This window comes from Patagioenas fasciata, chromosome 5, assembly GCF_037038585.1.
Source record: "Patagioenas fasciata isolate bPatFas1 chromosome 5, bPatFas1.hap1, whole genome shotgun sequence".
NCBI lineage: Eukaryota > Metazoa > Chordata > Aves > Columbiformes > Columbidae > Patagioenas > Patagioenas fasciata.
The window spans coordinates 13,793,280-13,814,908 of NC_092524.1; the positions used below are offsets into that span (position 1 = coordinate 13,793,280).

At 36.2% G+C, this 21,629-nt stretch overlaps 1 protein-coding gene across 13 annotated transcripts in view; it reads right to left on the reverse strand.

The window, feature by feature from the left end:
- Nucleotides 1-1,760: 1,760 nt before the first annotated feature.
- The window catches only part of SOX6 (SRY-box transcription factor 6), a 380,628-nt gene continuing 360,759 nt past the window's right edge, over nucleotides 1,761-21,629 (reverse strand). For 11 of the 13 annotated variants that reach the window (XM_071808952.1, XM_071808951.1, XM_065839463.2 and 8 more), the window contains 3 exons: nucleotides 19,187-19,420; nucleotides 16,487-16,703; nucleotides 1,761-8,712 (listed from right to left, as the gene is read on the reverse strand). In XM_071808952.1, coding sequence (XP_071665053.1) covers nucleotides 8,409-8,712; nucleotides 16,487-16,703; nucleotides 19,187-19,420 — 755 coding nt within the window. In that variant the 3' untranslated portion in view covers nucleotides 1,761-8,408. The remainder of the gene's footprint in view (nucleotides 8,713-16,486; nucleotides 16,704-19,186; nucleotides 19,421-21,629) is intronic. The other 2 variants (XM_071808948.1, XM_071808947.1) reach the window with 1 other exon arrangement.

Here is a 21,629-nt window from a genome sequence, read left to right on the forward strand (position 1 = left end):
TTCCGGTGCAGTTGGTCCTTCCTGTGATGGCTGGACTAACAACAGTAACTTAGGAGGCCAAGAGGCTTATTTCTTACTCATCCAGCAATGTGCTAGCTTTCCCTTGCAGTTACCTGATGCATACACTGTATGATGAGTAAAATTTCAGAAGGCTAAGGTGGCCATTTAGAGTGACAACAAGGCTAGTGCAGGGGAGCCAGCACAACCGAGTTGGTCAGAGGCTGTCCTCCAGGGAAGGAAACCAGGTGGTGCCTGTGCATGGCCACCCATCAGTCCTGGGCACGCTACTCCTCTCGGCACCAGGAACAACATGTGTGCTGCTCCACAGCCTCCAACACACTATGTTCCCCAGAAGACTGTTGTGTGTGTGGAGACAGCACCCTGTCCTCCATGGTTTGACATCTAGAGGTGTCAAATAAACATTTTCTCTCTTACTGCTGCAGGAAGCAGAGATTTTTTGTGTGCCTTTCCTCAGCTTACTTTTCATTGCACTGATGTAACAACCCAATCAGTGTTTCGAGATTATTATACACAGCTGCAGATTCCAGTAAGAAAAGGAGACAAACCACGTGGCAAGAGTTGTGTGTGGGGAAGAAAAAAGCTAAAATTTGGATGGCATAAGTTGACTTAAGTGGAACAATATGAAAATACAGCAGCAGAACATTAGGCCCCAATTCATATGTATCATATGAAAGTAAAATTCAGGCCCAATGACATGGTGCTTCATCTCCAGGTGCCGTTAACCTTAGTAGCTTAAGTTGGACTGACAGTGATGTAGTGCCTAGTTCTTTTTTTCAAACTTATGGTATGGCCATTGCAACATTTTGTCGAACTGTTGTAGTTTCAGGTTTTTTTGCTGCCTTCTCCTCAAGACCACTTCAGTGTTGCAGTTTAAGTAGTTAGTTGATTGTTTACCAGAAGCCAAAGCTTAAATTGCACAATTCAATATTTATGTATATATCCATTATAACATGTTGGTCAGCAGCTTCATTACATCCACTTTTGACCCTGAAGTATTTAAAGACATAGATTCATAATGCAGTATGTCATTTTTAATAATTTCACATATGATGCTCTCTCCAGGGAAGTAAGGATTCTTTCACACTTAGATGTTTCAGGGTGGTTTGTGCAATAACTAAAACTAGGCTGAAATCTGATGTAATGCACAATCAAAATGTCCTGTTACATTATAGTACAGTACACTTCAATGTAATTTATTCTTTTCCTAGGAGAACCATAACTAATTACTGAGTCAAAAGCCAATCATAATACACAAATGGCAGCAGTTTACAGACATGGCAATATGGTAACTATAGGGTTTCTTGTTGTCAGCTTTGGTTAGTTTAATGTTATATGCAGTGGAAAAGGGGAAGGCAAAGAAAGAAGAAACATGAGAACCATTTTGTCTCATTTCTATTCAATAAAAAATCCTTCTGAGAGTATGTTGCTACCAACAGCACTTCCTGCTTACAAAATTGACAGTACCCAGTGAATATTATCAAATTAGGTTGGTTATCATGCATGTCTTCTACAGCATATGGTGTTAATGGATTTCAGAGGTTGATACATGCCTGTGTAGAGTGGAAAGGCATGGGAAAAACCTAAGAACTGGAAGATTCAGCTGCTAAATTCAAAGAAGGCCAGCTAAACAGGACTAGCTAGCTGCGTTTTCCTGTCCATCAACTCATCATGGTCAATCTTTAATGCTAACCACAAAGGAATAATAAGGGATGCATAGAAGAAGTCACACACACATCTCATAAAACAAAATTTATCTTTAATTTGTAAGTGTCAACAGCAGTACAAAAGATGGAGTGATGGTGAATAGATTAAGGGTAGAGAGGACAGTCTTGAGGTAAATGAGCATAAATAGGCAGTCTTATAGACACTCCCCTGAGGGGTCTAAACCCCTATCATGGCATATACTGTATCACCCAAGGATGACATGTTTAACATATCAGGAAAGCACCTTGTGCAAAAAAAAAAAAAAAAAAAGAAAAAATTCCCCCCCACCCGAAACATGTAGGTAAGGTGCCAACATACACCAGAACATACTGTATATGGACAGTGTCTTTCAATTTTGTCTTTTCCATTAATAACTGAGGCAGAGGAGGAGAAGACTCTTAAAAGTACCACTGAAAGATTATTTAATATTTAATTTACCTCACGTCAATACTGCACAACAAAATCCAAGAAGTCTGTTTATGCAATGAAGCAGAGCTAAGAATAACTATTCTCTTTTTTAAACTGAGAACAGATTTTTTTTTTAAATCAGTATCCTTAGCAAACTTTTTCCTTTTTTTTTTCTTTTTTCTTGTTTTTTTTTTTACTTTATCAAGAGGAGAGTGTGAGATGTGATGGCAACCTTTAAGTTCATTTAAAAACTTTACACTGGACTGTACAAGATTTTTTGATAAACTATTTACATTTTCAGACTTTAAAACATATTCAAAGCAGCAATAGACACTAGTTTTTCCTCTAAACGCCCAAATAATTACCGGCCATGGGCCCAGGTAGGTACCTGCATCGTATATAGAATTTCTACAAAGAAAACCTGCCCATTAAGTTAGCCAGTGGGTGTCCAACAAGCAGCCCTCGCCGTTAAGAGCTGCACCCACAGTGTTGCTATAGGAATCAAAGCATAGTACCTTGACGAGAGAGTCTCAGTTGTCCCAACAGCTCTACACAAACTTTACAATTTGAAACAGCAGCTAGCATGTCAGTCCAGCATGTCAATGAATTGTGCTGATTAAATTAACATAGAGTACAATCTCACAATATACATCACAAACAAATTACAATGTCAGGAAATAAGAGTTACAGTAAGATAAGTTATGTAGTAACAGCTTATAAGCTTGTCTTAATGTAATAAAAAAATTTTTACATGGGAAATACAATAATGAATGAACATAAATGCTAAGCATTCTAATTTGCTACAAGCTGAAGAAGGGTACAAGAAAAAAAAAAACATTGCTTTCTAGAAAGCAAAACACAAATGACAAAAGAAGACAAACGGAGAATGCACACTAGCAGGTCTGCAATGTGCAGCATACAAACAGTTAAATATTTGCACATTCCCCATACTCCAAGAGCACCAAGGACCTCACTTGTGGTTTTTAGAAAGCGGAAATTACAAAGCAAGCCATGTCACTAAGTTGCTTTATAGCTTTCATATTGCCATAAATACCAATTTGATAAGTTTTCCTTTAGCCCAGTTCACCCCACTCCACCCCCTTTTTACCCAGCGTGTGAAATCTCAGAATACTTCTTTGTCACCATTTCCAATAAATCTGGTAGTTAAAAAAAGGCAATGGATTAAAATGAAATATATTTGCATATACTTTTTTCCTTCTGTAGCAGGACAATACAGCATATCAAAAATGTGGTTTGATCTGAGAAAAATCACAGATATTAATGGGTTATATGAAAAAAAGGTTTGGGGGGAAGTTTTTTTTCAAAGGAAAAAGAGTGTTTTGTAAAAGATCAAATGAGGTCATATAGTATTATTCTTTTAAAAGAACATGCTTAAGTGCCAACTTGAATCTTGAAAAAGCATGCAAAACACCAACGGTCCAAGCCCATCCATTAACTTCTCATAAAAACATGAAGAACTCTATCATACATTCTACTGGCTGCATCTCCAGTGCAGTTGTTTGCACTGTGGCTCTGGCTCAGCAAAGTTTGCCCCGCTTAACGCCAACACTTTCCTGGTCCTCGTGACCACCATGGAAGTCCTAACATGTTCAGTATTAAGCAGGTAGATAAATGTTTTGCTGGGGGAGGATGGGGATGTTAATCTTGTAGTATGTTTTGCTAGGAAATGATTTTGAAATGCCATGCCTTTGATATGACCAAGAAACAAAACCAGAAAGTCAACCCAGAGAGAGGACTGCGGTTAGATTGCATTGGGAGGTGGTTGTGTTTGTACTCAAAGCAGGAACTGCCCACAGCTGACTGCTGCACACCTCGCACAGGTTATTGTGTTTATTGTGACTAATGCTGCTGTTTGGTTTGCGGTCCCATCTTGGAGCAATCCCATCTTTTGCCGTCCCCCTGCTCATGCTGCACCAGAGTACGCTGATTTAGGAGCACACTGCGATCCCACGTATTCTCAGCAGACAGTTTCGCAAGCCAAATGGTAATGCTCAAACATACAGGCAGACCAGAATTGGGCCACTTCATCAGAGTAATTTCTCCGTGTAAACCTGAACCCTGGAAAGCAGTTCTGTTTCCATTAAATCTTTTATCTTCCATTTTTATGAAATATGAAGTGAACTATTCTAGCTGGTATCACACTGGTTTGGGAGTGTTCTTCTCCTGAAAATAAGTACTCTATGATTTTCCAAAAAGAAAATATATGGTATCTGTTAATTAAATAAACTGTCTGTTCACAGAGAAAATATTACTATGTTTGTGCATTACCTGAATGGAGTTGTTATTTTTTTGAGTCCGAGTCACTAAGGGCGACTCAAACACAATGCTTATAAAACAATTCCACAAGTCCTCTTTGTGTATTCTGTGAACAATTTCCCTTGGTGTTATAGCCTAACATGACAATAACATGATGTAATGAATGTAGAAAATAAAGGTTTGATATTGTTAAGTCTTGATTGCATTGGAAGGGCCATCTTCGTCATGATAATCTCTCCAGGGATATGCTTTTGACTTCCAAATGTCATTCTTATTAAAAAGTAAAATATCACATCAGTTTTACTTGGATTCAGAAGACTGTGTTTCCTATCAAATGCATCAGAAATTGGGTATGTTTAAATTATCGACTTTCTAAAAAAGAAGGAAGTATTCTGTGTTTGTGGAATATGCTATTAAAAATCAGTGAGAGCACAAGTGAGGCATCTTGCTGTCCCAGCTACAGGTCCACAATACTGCGCTCACACTGCGAGTGTAAATTCAGCATCTACATGAGGTACAGTGACTTGTCAGCATTTAATATGGACCAACATACACTGATATAGAACAAAAGTAAATACATAACTTATACTTCACTAAGTATCCATGAACAAAAAATAAATTCTATTTCCTATGTTATATTTACACAATTTAAAAAAATTCTAAAATGAGATGGTAAATTCATCAAAAACTTTGTTTTGAGCTCCGATTAATAAAGTAAAAATGTTGGGGTTTTATCCTTATGATTGTCCTTCCTTGATTTCTAGTGACATTTTAGAGCCAATGTCGGCTAATAAATAGAATAAAATGCTCATATGCACAATTCAGATTCAAATATGTTCCTCCCACTCCCCAGCCAATAAATGCAATTTTTACCAGCTGGCGATTCCTGAACAGCCAGTCATTTTCAAGAACGTGGCTTTAACATACAGAGCATCAGCACTGAGGCAGGGCTGGAGCTAAAACAAAGTGTTCATACATACATGTATTTTGCATAAATAAATGAAATAACAAGACATAAAAATGACTCAAATCCGGCAACTGTGAGGCAGGCCCACACGAGTCGAAACAGATGACTTTTGTTCATGTAGTTTTCGTACAACAGTTTCACATTAGTCAGAAGTGATAAAAAATACCATTTATATCCAGTGCTTATAACACTTACGAAACAACATCTGTGAGTGTGTGTTTTTTTGTACTACACGCAAAATCAAGTTTCAGTCCTAAAGAACAGTCCTTTGTTCTCCACAAGCCTGCAGAATATTATTTTGGCATGGTCATAAAATTTTAAAAAATTAACCAACTAATCTAAATGTTTGCCTTTGTGCAAAAAAAAAACAATAATTACATAAAATACAATGCTAACAATACAGCATTCTACCTATGCAACAAAACCAGAAAAAAAAAAAAAAAAGAGAGCAAGAGAGAAAGTGATATGGGGGGAGGGAGAGATACTTCTAACTGGAGAATTATGTAAGACATTAATAAATAGTCATTTTTTTTCTAGGAAATAATGTTATCCTCCCCCCAATCCAAGCTGAATGTATTAAAACCAGTTCAAATTCCCAAGCAATCATAAGAACAAAAAACACTTTCTATCAGTACCTTAGCCAGCTTAAAGAGGGCGCTCACCAGCTAATGACACAGCATATGCCTTTAAAGTCTTGGCTAGACCAGTTTATTGCTTATTAGACATGGACTCAGAACACATTTAAATAAATATTAAAAATATAGCATTTTGCTCCAATTTACAAAATGGTCAGAGAAATGTGACCATTGTGTTTCTATGCCATTATCTTTATAAATTGTTCTGTAAATTGAACAATCTTTGTCTTGGGGTTTGTTCTTGCACATTTCAATGTGATTCCTACAGTGGCAACAATGGCTATCTCTGCTCCAACAGGTATTAGTGGGGCTATGAGGAAAATGGCTGCTCCTGATACAGCATCTTGTCATTGCACCTCACATGAAGACAGGTTGCCAGCAGGAGGACAGCCAGCATTAACACTGTACTGCTGTCATTGTCTGGGCCCTACACGAAGCCGTTCGGCTTGTGGGAAGATTCCCACAGACTTCAAGAGGAGCTGCTCTAGGCCCACTCCTGCCTCTCAGCCTGAGGCTGAATCTATCACCAGTGTGCTGAAGACATCCAATTCAAAACAAAAGCTGAGGGGATGGAGAAGCTTCAGCACACGTATGCACCAGGCCCATTGGATCTGCATACATATGCAGTGATGTCCTTGTGAACAGGAGTGGAGTGTGAGGGAAAACAAGAAAGGCAATTTCTTCTCTGGCTCTGAAATTTAATAAAATTGCAATCTTTGAATATCTGTCTCCTGTATATCTTCCAGAATTTTCACTAGCAATAGCAATAGTTTCTAGAAGTAATACAAATTTAAAAATTAGTTTCTATAGCACCTTATATCCAAAGATCCCAAAGCACTTGATAATCATTCATCAAGATCTGGCTGAGATTCCCACATGACTACTATTCAATAAATATTTTTGATGCACCATTTTCCCAGCTTTGCAAGGGAAAAATTGGTGTGGCTTTCCCTCCCCCACTAGGAGTCTCACGTATAAATCACTGCATAAATACTTAAGGTAGCAAACAGTTCTTTCAGGTGACAACAGGAACATAACGTACAGAGCCGTGATACACTGCAGGATTCTACAGGCCCTAAAAATTCATCATGGTGGACTGTGCATGCAGTTTGGATTTTACATCTGCCTTTGCTGTCTTAAATATAGAGGTTTATAACTATAAACACATTTTTTTAGGAATATTTGTACTGTATGTACATATGAGTACTATATTTTGCATTACATAGAGCAGAGTGTTTCCAAGTGCTCCTTGAACATACAGTGTTACAGCAACAACTGAATTTCTCATTCATAAATGTCATGTTCATTTTAGTAGCAGGTGCACTTTTATTTTCATATACCTGTGTAATTTAGGGAAGGAGAAAGAAGCGGCTCTTTAAAATATCAGTAAGGAATTGTAAGTGTAATGCCACCAACAGTACTTTTAAAAATAAATATTAAGTATTTGGACCCTTGACATTCTGGAATGAATAAATTATTTAAGAGAAAATATGTTAAGACTGAATGCAAGGGTTAAAAGCAGAGGGGTAGAGAATGTAATCAGAGGTGGCCTCACACTGCTAAGACAGGCCTGTCCATAGCTGGTGATCGCTCTTTTGTGCTTACTTAAAATTTCACACTAATGGCACATCAAGAGGCAAAAGCAATTGGGCACATGCACTATGGCAACCATGTTCACTACTTAAGAATATCCTGTCTCCAGATTCCTGAGTACTTTACCATATTCTGGAAAAAATTAGGTTTTATATATAATTTTTTTAAGATGCCAAAGGATTGTCTAAGACTTTACAGTGTCTCCTTTAAGACTTTTTTTTTTAAGTGTTAAGATTCAAAAGTTACGAAAAGTTTGGCACATCAGTTCAGCTATACATATGGAAAAAAGGGAATTCAGAGACTATTTTTTAAAGACAAGCTATGATGCACAGATGTGCACACTTGTGGACTTGTTCTGTTTCACAATATGAAATCTGCAGTTTTTGTTTTCTAAAATAATCCAGAATAAAAACACATTCACAACCTGTAGGCTGGCACAGCATACCTGAGTGAGAATGTAGAACCCCCATCTAAAACAGTAACTTAAACCTTTATCAGCATCCAAAAGGAGAAAGACAAAAGGTAAGACTTGTAAGACAGCTATTGATTCATATAAGTTTTCAAGTCCTGATGCCTGATATTTAATATATGTCTTCATCTAAATTTAAAAACAAAAACAAAAAACCCAAGTTCATGAAAAATTAGGGAAACAATCTGTCTCACACATTAAGAAACATTTAAGACCATTCTGCTGATGTAACTGTAGGAGCCACACATGCATGCAGGCTCTTTAAGAACTTTTGTTCAAAAGAAACCCAAAAAAACCCAAATGAGTCTGAGTACTTTAATTCTGTGAACACTCCTCAGTTGGCACTGACTGCCTCATGGGCTTCGTTTTCACTACTATAGTCTGATTTGGGATCATCCTCATAGTCCTCGTACATTTCTATTTCATCCTCTCCATTTATCATTTCATTTCCAGCAAGGCTTCCGCTGTCCGTCTTCATACCATAAGTGCTCTGAATGACGGGGATGCTGGGCTCCGGGCTGGCAGAGGTGCTCGAGCAATCTGATGTCATCTGAGGTGATGGCGTGGTAGTCGCCATGGTAATAGCACCAGGATACACAACCCCCGTTCCCGTGGTGATTGGAATTTGAGGCTGTTGTCTGGAAGGAAAAACAAGAGGGGAATGTGATTTCCTGTGGTCAGAGGAGGGAAAACCTTCTGCAAGTCCAAATGAAATAAAAGCTAGTGGTTTCCTAGAAAGGCTCCATGTGTTCCTCTGGAGTTCACAGTCTGGTCCTGTACAGAACTGGTTCGTCTTATCTCCCAACAAGGATGACTGGAGAGTAAACGGTTTAGGGACTACCAGACATTGATTCTTTTGTGTATTTCATGTGTTTATTTAAACCATACTGCGAACCAGAACTTGGACGGAGATCATCAAAAGGTTTCAGGCACCTGCGTGATGCCCAACTGCCAGTGCAGACATCATGTATGCAAAATCTAAATCCTTCAAACTCCAGACAAGAGCTTCTGTTAATGAGTGGACCTCAAGATTACCTGTAAACACCTAAATGGGCAGACAGGTGACTAAGAAACATTGTCCAACTGTAAGTGTGTAATTCACTATTTAAGTGCTAAGACACTCCTGCATCACTTAGAAATACTTTTGATACTTTTTTGCTGGTTTTTGATTTTTATTTAAATCCATGATCAGAATGTCATTTGTTCTTCATGAGCTAATAGTTTTTTTAAGTTCTCTTTTTCTATGGTAACAGACAGTCTACAGAAATTAAGACTTCCCTCCTGAGGACCCAATGTCAGATCTGATTTATTCTGACAATGCAAACATATGTGAAGACTCAATTAAGGGTGCACTACCTCTACTTTTGATACATGTTACCTTCTGATGTCTAACTTTGTACTATGCAATGTTGTCTTTTTCATGGGTGTGTGATTTTAAGCATACTGGAGCAATACCACACTTCAACTAAAATTAGCTTATGTTACTGCCAGTCAAGCAATTAAATACAAGCTTTACTGTAAGCACGTACATAGTTGTACTAAGTGATGCAATGCCTCTTATGGTGATGTACATTTATTCAAATGCTGAGTAAAGGTCATGTTGCTGACCCATTCCATGGTCAAGCCCTTATTGGCTACAAATTAATTAAATCTACTTCTTACATTTGGGTTAATTAATGAATAAAATACTTTCTATATTAAAACAGTCATACAAATATTCTGATATTAATTCTGGATCATCACCTTTAGTAAAGCTAAGAGAAAAAGAAGGGATGTAACTTGTCTGAAGGAAAAGATTCTTCATTGTACCTTAGGTGCAATACTTAATACACTCCACTACCAGAAACACCCAAGTGCCCTGGAAGATGCTGGTTTAGTATTGCCTAGTTATTGAACACACTAGCCTATTTGTATAACATATTTACAGAAACATATATTTCAATGTATTTCAAATCTTCTTTAGAGCAATATTGACCAAGTATTAGAGAAATATTGTATAATTTTAGCAGGAGAAACAGCATCAGATGAGTTTGGATAGTCTAAAAAATCTATAGCTTCTTGACCACAATGTCATTCTATGCTAAAATTGAGAAAAGGATGTTCCATAAACCAGTTTCTCACAAATTCTTAATCATTGGCTAAATCAATATACAAAATTACGTAAAACTTATTTATAAGACCCTAAATGTTGAGTCTTTTTTGTTCATTGATCAATACTATTTTTTAAAAATATCACACTATAGACTTACTGGTAAACTAAAGTCCTTCGGGTTTGCAAATCAATACAGAGAGCCAAACCATGAACATTCTGTGTAAGATAAGAGTAAAATAATATGCATTACTGTCATTGCTGGTGCTGCTAGCCTGACTCTCAGAGCCTCTGCACAGCTTTAGAAATTCAAACATCTGTTATACAAGTATGGTACACCTGGCTAGCAGCAAGCAAAAGCATTGCAGTAATTCATTTGACACAGTCATTATACTCCTGTTTGCAAATGATGATTTGCAGACGGTTTACAAACAGCTAGGGATTTTTCACTAAATTTTCACTTTTTAAATGGTCTGATAAATGTTCTGTGAAAGCAATTTTCAGCCAATGTATTTGCTTGCAAGTGGTTTTCTGCAAACATCTTTCAATACTTTATCCATAAAATTGAACACCTACCTCACATGGGAACATTTCTGTTTCAGGCTTGCGTGTTGTCAGGAGTATAAACTACTACTGGTAAAAACTCAAATGTACCTCCCCCACAACTTTTAGACACAGAAAATGTTCACATTTATGACTGCTTCCACAAAGCAAAGGAAAAAGAAACCCACACATGGTCATCTGCAAAATTCTACATAGTTGTCACCAGACCATACACAATTCTCTCTAATCTGCCCATCTAATAACTAATGCTACTAGTCTTTTTCTAATATTTCTTAGAATAAAAATTCACAAAACAAAACATCCTCAATCATTCACCAAATAACATCACAATATTAATGCCAAAAATGTTTTGAGAACTGTTGTTTTTACCACTCTTCTAATAAGAGTTGTAAAATCTACTCAAAGAATGATTGGGTGCCAGCTGCTCTTTTGTTATAGATGACAGTAAGGATCAGAACTGTAGTAACCACCTCTACCTCTCCCCCCCAAAAAATTTTGCACTTCTTTAGAAGCAAATTGCCATAAACAGCAAAAAAGGAAAATAAATCTGTTTAGGACAGGGCTGTGAGGTGTCCAGATAAAGTGATGGCTGTCAGTGATAGGGCCTGAAGGACAGAGCAAGTTAAGAAATTCAGATATTCTTTCAAGTGCTTATCAAGTCAGCAAAACACTTTTGCATATCTGCATTTCAATGAGACAGGGTAGAGTTGTCCAAGTACGAACCATTTCAAAGTATAAAGGAAGCAGGTCATTTGAGCATAATGAAGCAGAATTTCCAGAGATAACTTTTACTTGATAATGGACCAAATGGATGACAAATTACAGAATCTATCTAACTGGTAAAGAACTTCACCAGTGTATCAGAAAAGTTAAAGGCTTGCTGAATTTGTCATTCCTAAATGCAGTTCTTTTTCACATGTTAAACAAAAATCAGACATGGTGTGCATGCCTGCTGCTGGGTGAGTAATAACTGTGAGCTTTAGATTACCTGTATCTTGCCATGGACCTGTAAACCTGTGGTAACTGTTCTGCCTAAATGGGAAGTGTCTCAAATTGCTACCCATTTACTTGCAAAAATTTGCTAGCACTTAAACATGGGCACCCACATACCCACAGTAAATGGACACCTACCTCTCACTTGAACCCTGTTATTATTAATATTTAGAGCTGATCAGGTTGTCGCTGTAAATTCTGCTCAAGTTGCTCCATTACATCCTAGGAAGCCTTATTTTAAGATATCACAAACTATATGGATGGCATATGTTACTGGAGATGTGTTATCATTTTCTAAGTAATTAAATTGTATAGGGTGGAGAGGAAGAACATTTATTTAAATATTAACCACTCTCCCTGAAAGGAAGAGTTGGAGTTTCTAACCTATGACTCTTGCCATTATGGTTTCTTTCATTTGTAGTTCTTAAAGGCATTAATGTTAATGGTATTTTTTTATAATATTAAATTCCACATATTCAATCCTTGTCTCTAGCTAGAGTTTTGCCTATCATAGGACCTTGCAGTGAGGAGATAAAAACATACTTTACTGCAAGCTACAGGTTACAATTCAGCTCAGTTGCACATGGTTAAACCAAGGATTATTTTTGTCTGGTTAAGATTTCCAGAACTCAGCATTAATCTTCCTATCCAGTTCTGTGAGGAACAGTGATGCATGGCTACGTACTCTGGCTTCAAACCGCTCCTGTCTCCACCATCTCCTCTCTGCCAAATAAATCCTTATGTGGCCAGTTACTACAGGTCACTTGCCTCTCTGCTCTGCCAGCATTGCTAACATGTCTGTCCAGTCTGGGGCCAATGATTTGGCCCAAAATAGTTAAGTAATCAAAAAAGAGGTAACATGAAAATTCTTAAGCAAATTGACCTGCTCACAAGTTTGCGGCATTCATATTCTTCGGATTTTCCTGGAGAATGTTCCACTTTTGACTTTTGCAAAACTAGCTAAACATTTAAATTGGCAAATTAGGATTGTTTTCTGATCCCTTCCCAACTATTTTCTGACAGCTCTTTAAAGGACTGAAGCAAAATCGATTGCATTAAGGAAAATGCTTATATGCTACACACCCCTGGAACTTACATTCCCCTAAGGAATGAAATAACAGTAAATCTCACAAAAGCATCCATTGTGTACTTACTTTAAATTCAAGCTACAGGAGTATAATATTACAGCCTTGTTCAAAACTGTAGTCTAGTAACATTCAGACTATGTGTGTACAGTAGTTATAAACACTATAAAGGGTTTATTCTAAACATCTTGCACTGGTAAAACACAAAAAAAGTTACTGCTTACATCATTTTGCAGAGAAATGTATATATCATATGCTTGTATTTAGAGTGTATTAGACTGTAAAAATGACTGAGAATTGAATTATTTTTGTAAGACAAGGCAACAAAAGACAGACTCTTCGCTTAAAATGTCTGAATTTATGGTTTATATGTGATCCATTTTTTAGTTCACATTTATTTATGCATTACAAAGAAGTACTATTGAAGATAAATTGTAAATCACTTGAAGTTCTTTCAGGGATTAACTTAGACTGAAGTTATCATTCAGAATTTCCCATTAATAATTTTATTATTAAAAATAACTCAATTATTTTTAAGACAGATTCAGCTTCCACTAGGTTAAAACCAGCAATTTTTTAATATCCTCTGCATTAAACATGAATTATTTCTGTAAATTATCTGCCTCATTTGGAACAAAATTCATACATGTAAGGATGCAACAGAAGGCCTATGCACATTTTAAATTCCATTCTGTTCTTTAAAATACCTGCCAGGTCCTAGATTTTTGTGCTGGTCTATCACATATATAACATTTTCTCAAAACCTGGATTTCCTGCCCAATTTATTCCAAGAAATTTTCACTGTTGTGTATTTTTTTGGAAGCTTTTCTTCAAAAATCGGAACAGAACCTGGCCGCCCATTAGCTTATTCATCTTTTATTTTAAAGCCTGGCTGGTTTGTATATTGAGATTCTCCAAACAACTTTTGTGCGTCTTACCAATGTTTACCAAAGAATGTGGCTCACTGGAGTAAGCAGTATGACCTTTTTGCATTTTTAAAGTTCAAGCAGTGTAAAACTCTTTCTGCGTTTGTGGTGGGGGGTGTTTCAGTTGTATACAAGGAAGGATTATTCTATTCTGGCCAATGGCTTGCCCAGGGGCATCTGATAGGAGCCTGCCCTTACTGGATTGCTTACACAATAAATGTACATTTGGTATAAGAGGATTCCAAACACAAATATGAAATAATAATATTTTTCTTGCTATTTATACTTTGCTCCAGTCACCTGTTTTGAAAGTCTGCCTTTCTCTTCATATCTCCTATTTATCTTTTCATCCTGTGAGGATAATTTTTTGCCATTTTGGCATACGTGTTCCCTACTAAATTGGTATGGTCTTTAAAAAGAAAGAACAAACAGTAGGACTTCAAGCAGTATGAAGCACTGGGCATATTTCATTGGAGTTTGTTTTGTACTTTTGTGCTCTTAAACTGAAATATTTACTTTAAACATAGAGTATATTCCATCCTAAAAACCACATTTGTCTCCTATTTAATTCTGAAAAGGAAACTCATCTCAACTCTCACATCTACAGTTCTGAAGGACAGTTTATGCTGTTCGTTTCATCAAAACAGTGGAAAAATGATGGGTGAACAAGGTCAGTTAGGAAAACTGTTTCAGCTGATGTTTTATGCGATATTTTGTTAAACACAAGGAAGAGTAGGTTTAAAAAGTTAATGAGCTCAATTGCTGTGTTTCACTTCATGATAATCTGATTTGGATTAAATGTTGGGGTTTATTACTCAGTAAACTATTCTGCTGAAATAAATAATGCCAGGTTTAATGTTTCAATTCAGGAAACTGTCCTTGTCTGTTTTTTCCACCTTTTTTACTTGGTCTCTTCCAAGAATTTTCTTTTAATTTTTCTTTAGGGAGAAAGGGAATTTGGGCAACAGTGAGAAGTCACAGAAAAGAATGAAATGAATTTTTAAAATCACATCCTGTGTTTCCTCAGTATCAAAATTTATATTTCTATTTAACTGCAACATGGATCTCGCTTCACCTTTATTGAACACATTCATTAGACTTCATATCTCCTTTTTCATCATTTGCATAACTAAAAGTCATTGTTTCTGGTAAAGTACATCGCATCATTATATAAGTGCACAAAGGTAATTTGCTCTTACTTTAAAACTTCTTCAACATGAATAGAGTATGGTGAACTGGATTTAATATAAATATGAATTAGAACCAGTCCTTTCAAAAAAATTGTGACATTCTTGTCTTTGCAATGATACCATTTGATATATGAGAAAGATGTTACATTTCAGTTCCACCAGCAGTTTAATTTTGAATAGCTTTCATTATATATTTATTTCTTGTATCACAATATCACTCTTTAAGTAGACACTTTTAGAAGTTTCTTAAATCCATCCTCCATATTTAGCCACCACTTCCAATGTGTAAAATGCTACTGCTTAATGCTATTTTGAATTAGCAAACAATTGTCCAGTCTGTCAATCTGCTTTGGAAGACATAAACTAGAGTTTCATTCCCTCAATCTGAATATACTTGGCAACGTATAAATTCAAATTTCTGTTTGGAGCCCTATGTACAATTTTGATGTAAGCCTATTAGTAAACAATTTCCCTCATAGTGAAGAACAAAAAACCATGTCAAAACTATAGACTGGAAGGCTATTTCAAGATATCAAACCCACTTCTATTTACTGGTTGAAGAAAGAGCCCACATTGTTGCATGCTGTACCACAAAATAATTGACTGCAACAGGAGTTCTGCATCCCAAGCCAAAAATGAGGGCACATAATCGACGTCAAGGTCAATTATCTGGTAGTGAAGTACCCAACAAAAGGAGACTATTGTGATTAGAGAAATAAGCAGAACATTGTGAATTTGGAAAGGCTGGCACTGGAGATAGCTTTTAAATTCTCTGTAAACCACCAGAAACATTGTGTTAGAGCACTGAACATCACAGATTAATTCATGAAAAAAGAGGAGAGAAATCAGTTATGGTGCAGTTGTTTCACTGGACTTTGGTTGTCTTTAGCCTTTCACAGTGATGCTTTCTCTGCTGAAGGCTAGAGGAAATACTGTCAAAAAAACCCAGACATTGTTTTTAAAACTGTGCCAGGATCTTTTTGAGCCATGTATTTCAAGTTGTAAATCTACCCTGTCTATCTATGCACTTCTTGAGATACACTTCCTAAAACATTTATTTTTCTAAAGTATTTTTTCCACAGTTCTATATATAACAAAATTCCTAACAGCCTCATACTATGATATTATTCATGTGTGTTCCTAATGGAACTTCTATTATTCCTTTTCCCTTTTCCCCGCTCTCCTGACTCCTTATCCTACACAGGAATAATCATCTGTGTTTTCTCTTTGTTATTGTCTTAATTTAGGAAATGATCCTGGAGTTGTTACTAACCCAGAAGGGTTTAGCTTACTAATAACTCACAAAAGACATGATGTAAACCTTTCAGGCTAATGGGAAACAACTTCTTTTGACTTTAAAGAATTCCATAATCAGTCTCATAATCAGCATTCAGTGGCAAGCTGATAGCTCTATATTCCATGATATATCTTATTTTTCAAGAAGGTTTTACAGGTTCAAATCTTTACCTTTTAAATAACATTAGTCAGTGACTTAAACTGATAAGTCTGTTTGGTTTTGAACAGCATGCTCTGTCTTTGAAAACAATTACAACAATAGTACTCACCCTACAGTAAAAAACTGCCTCATCTCCTGCCTTCGAGACCTCATCAGTTGCTTGTATTCACCAATACGCAATTTCTTTCCATCAACAATGCAGGTACGTTTTGGTCGAGGTTTGTATTTATAATTAGGATACTTTTCTAGGTGGATTTTACTTAGCCGTGCCTGCTCTTCATAATAAGGTTGTTTCTCTTGATTTGACATGGACTTCCAGCGAGATCCTATTAACACAAAACATTAGTGAGTGCTCAAGTAAAGCAGGTTTAGCTTTACACATAAGCATTTCAACATGACTTTTTGTTATAATACACACATTTTGAATAATTTAATTAAATAAACAGATTTGAATTTACATCAGCCAGCACATATGTTGGGATGCACAACAGAAACACCTTATAAGAAACTTGACTTTCAGATACTTTTGCAGACCAAACATAGATAAATCTCTATTAAATAGGTGCACTCAAAATCAATAGCTGCTTCTCAAAATCTCTGCCTCATGTTGCAAAACAGGCATTGTATTTATTTTTTTTTTTACAATATGAACATTAACTTGTGAATAGTTCTATATCTTTGTAATACCACACACACTGTTACAGTTAAATAAGGTCTACAACCATGCTTTTCTTGTTATAAGCTTAACAGATTGCCTAGGGATACATGCTTCTTTTATAGTTTTATCTGGTTTTACAGTCCTACTAATAGATATTAATACCTTCTTATGAAGGAGGAAAAAATTAACAAAACCTTATAAATTTAACAAAATTATGAAAAATCCCTTGATGTCTGGTTGCCTTAAATTTACCGATCTTCTGATATAAGCTTGGCATAATATTGGCACCTTACCATATTTTAAATCCTGTCATGCATATTACCTTCCAACCAGATATAATAAATGCACAGAACTGCACTGAGAAAGTTACATTTAGAAAATTTATATTTAAAAAAAAAAAAAAAGAAAAGAAGAAAACCAGAAAGCACATTGTAATTATATACACAACTTCAGGTACTGTAAACTCTCATTGGAAGTTGCACCAATAAAAAAGTTAAAAAATTAACAAAGTGTACACAGGAAGAGGAAAAAGTATTCAGATCTCTTGTATTGTTTATAAGGAGCTATCTAAACACTTGAATAGAGAAGGGACTTTTTTTCCAGGGGCTAAAAATTGCAGAAAATAGCTTTTTGGTGCCTTTTAGATGAATAAAACCATTACAGCTGTGGTAAACGTGGGTGGAAGCTATTCTTTTACCAAGATTTTTCATACATCAACAAATGCAAAGTTCTATAAATATTATCCATAGCCAGCAATACTCTGTGTCGGTTCTAATATATCAGTCTCTTTTCTCATTGTCCCAGAAAAGTTGCACAGATATATAGACATAGACTTATTTGTGGCAGAGCAGATACTGACAGGTTAATTCCATGGTTAACAAACACCCAATTGCTGGCACTTCTGAAATATTTATGCTGGAAGTTTACATTTTAATGAATACAGTTACTATGCTCCTAATAGTTTTTTCACAGAATGCACACAAATAATATAGAATCACTACAGCTGCCAACAGTGAAACAGTGCAGGTCTTATACAAAACTGAAAGGCTATTCATATAACTTACTTAGATGGTAGACAAAAATATGAGAAGTACTAAGTAAGATTTTGGAAGTTTTAGGACAAAGTAACATTTATTTCTGTGTATTCTTGCCTCTGATTGAACTAACATGCAACAAACTTTGGTAAGAACATATCTGAATTCAAAGTTTACAATAAAATGATTACAGAGGAAACATGATTTTTACTTTTATTTATTACAAAGTACATTTGGAATCTGTCTTTCCCTTCAAAGACTCAGGAGCAAATATGGGTTTTAACATTTCAGCACTCATTCTCACGTATGTTTCTAATTCTCCAGAGGGGTCTTAACAAGCAAATCAAAATTTCTCAAAAACGAGCCAATTTATTTCAAGAGTGGCAAAATATAATCCATAGTATATTCCCTGATCATCCCAATCAATACAAATTAAATATTAACTATGGTGTCTTTTAACAAAGCAGTATTTTAATTGTATGATACTAGTGGCTTCTTAGCTTTTTGAATATTGTAACATTTTGAATCAATGATAATTTTGCATGTGAAAAGATATGCATGTACAGGTCTTTTGAACTATGCCAGGTTTTTTTCTTTGATACTGCACTGTCTGACATAAACCTTTGATTTTGATTTTGTACTTTATTATTTTTTTTTCCCAGTAATTACTCCAGCAAGTATAATTTTGCATTCAGGTGATTTGTAGTTCAGGTGATTTCTAATGGGATCTTGCAATTAGACCTGTTATCAGGATACACTCTTGCAACAGATTTCACAAAACATTCCTTTTGAAGCACATTGTGAACTCTGCTGTTGGAAGGCACAGAAAAGGAAAGGGAATGAAAATGAAAACAACCTGTGAGTCTTCATTTGTTTAAGTTGCAGTAATTCCAATGTCAGTGAACATCTCCTGAACAAAATATGTCTTAGAATTAGGGAATTTGCACATCCAAGAAGGAAGTAACTAGCCTGTGTCACCAATAGAAATAACCTCATCTTTCCACAGCTCCAAAAATAACTAACCTCTGCCAATTGCCACTACTATAGCAAAACCTTCTATGCCTCCCTCCGTTTTGGTTCAGTGACAGTCACAACTTGTTCATTGTCTTGCACTTACCTAGGATTTTGCTAATGTTGGAGTTGTGCATGTCAGGGAAGGCCTGAAGAATTTTTCGACGCTCATCCTTTGCCCAAACCATGAAAGCATTCATTGGTCGTTTGATGTGTGGTTCACTACTGGCTCGGCCTCGCGAATCCCGGTAGACTCGAGCTTCAGCCACAGTGGCACCTCCTGTTGGCCAACAATAATACTGCTGTAGTTTAGCTGCAGAGCCATTCATTGCTTTACTTCCTGTAATGTCAGGGCAGGAAGAAACAAGATGGATGCAAAACATTATTAGGTGGATTATGCAAGTGTTTTCAGTGCTGTGTTTATTTTAGCCTCATTCTCTCTCTCTTTTTGCTGCCAGATCTATGAGAGAGAGGGACAGAAAGGATAGTGATTTCAATGTCATGGGTCAGGCTCACCCAGCTGAAGGCATCAACACTGGGGTCAGGAGACAAATTGCACTGGTGTTTCTCCAGTTAAGGTATGGAGATTTGAAAAAGCTTCCGTTTGAGACTTCAACGTAACATACATGTTCTGAATGCTCAACAAAACTCACATAAAAGTTACACTTGAGAATAAAAGCTGATGTAGACCTGTTCATACAAGTAGCTTACAATGACTTTGCTGCTTGAGCAGGGAAGCATGTGCCAAACATTTCATAAAATAGATTATATAGTACACCAGGTACATGCTGCTAGTTGTATGGATCTGATTACATTTTAAGCTGAACATTTTAAAGTTGCGTCTGCTTTAGCTGAATTCTAGATGTGTCTTAGAGCATTCAATCACATGTATGTAATAAAACTATCTGCCTTCAACAGGTACACACACAGCATCCCTGGAGCTTCTGGAATGGGAGACAAGCACTCCAGCTTCTCCATGCCTGCTGGGCTTAAATGTGCCCCAGTGTCCTGTCATTACCCACCATCAAGTCAACTTGTATATGCTAAACTTAACCAGTTTTTTTAATGCATCCAGCCCTGCTTCTTGACCACAAACAGCAAAGCTTCATGGGGGTTTAGAGCTAATACAGGAGACAGAGATAACTGAGCCTAGATAAGGCATGCTTTTACCAGAAAAGCATTTGCAATTGTGATGATAACATATGTTTTTAGGTTTACACCTTAGCTATAAAAGAAAGGCAAAAAGTGTTTACAGTGGGAGAGTGACATACTTAGTCTTATGCCTCATCAAATTGTTCATATAATTCAACACGTTGAAAAAGCAAGGTACATGACAACAAATTAGAACAGCAACAAGATTCTTTTTTTGTAAACTCTTACAGCTCCCGGCACAGATTTACCTGACAAAAATCAGAAAATTAGTTCTTTACACTAAGTAAACAACTGCAGATTTACTGATTTCAGTGACTGGCTCACAATATTTTAATTGTGCAAAAACTAAGTTTCCTAATTTAGTGTGAAAACACAACGATAGGTATAACATTTTAAAAATTCTATATAGGAAATACATTTACATGAAAAAAGTCCTTAAACAGAGGATGCATAACTAATACACTACCTTTTTGCCAACAGGTCCACAGTACATTAATTTCATTTAAAACGCACTGACCATACAGGATAAATTGATTTTGCTTTATATGGTGTTGACAGCCATGTTTATTGTGCAGTGAAATGTAGTGTAGTTTCAAGCTGACTATATCCATCAACGCGGGGCAATATGCTGACTACTGGGCCAGATGAAGACATACATTACCCTGAGAGCAAAACACTCATTCGTATACAGCAGTGTCTTCTCCTGAGGATCACCACGGTAATTTATGATGCCTCCAATGCCATTAGTTTACAATTGACACCAATTTGGCAATTTGTATACTAACGTGTGCACATAAAAGAAGACAGGTTTGTGGCAAATGTGAGAGGCAAAACTATTTTAATACTATTCTAAGTTAAGTACCATGCTACAGGTGTTCAGCTTTTACAGGAGGCTGCAACTGCAGTCAGCTTTTTATTGCAAAAAGGAACAGTAGTTTTGCTGAGGGACCTGCGTGTAGGACCAATTTAGGGGTGTGTGTGGTTAATGAGGTACTGTGCAGTGTTGTAGAAGGCTTGGAACATGCATATCAAAGATATGGTCCTTTGAGAGATGATATGTTTATTGTGAAACTATAATGAGTTACATGGTAAGTCAATGCTGAAACATTTATTGAGACAAACAGCTATATAATTTGAGAAGAATCAAATATATCAAGTAATGGCTGTTCCATCTTTTAAAATACTACTATAAAATTTGTAACCAGTATCTGGGCAATTAGGGAATCGGTGACAAATTTAAAAAATTAAATTATTATTTATGAAAAAGTTGTCATTTGCTATTCAGCTACTCTACTTGCAGTAAAGAAGACATATTTGAATCCACATGATGATTTTCCATCTTTTACTTTCCCAAAGATACTTATTCATTATGGATAAGGAGTTTGTCTTTAGCCCTT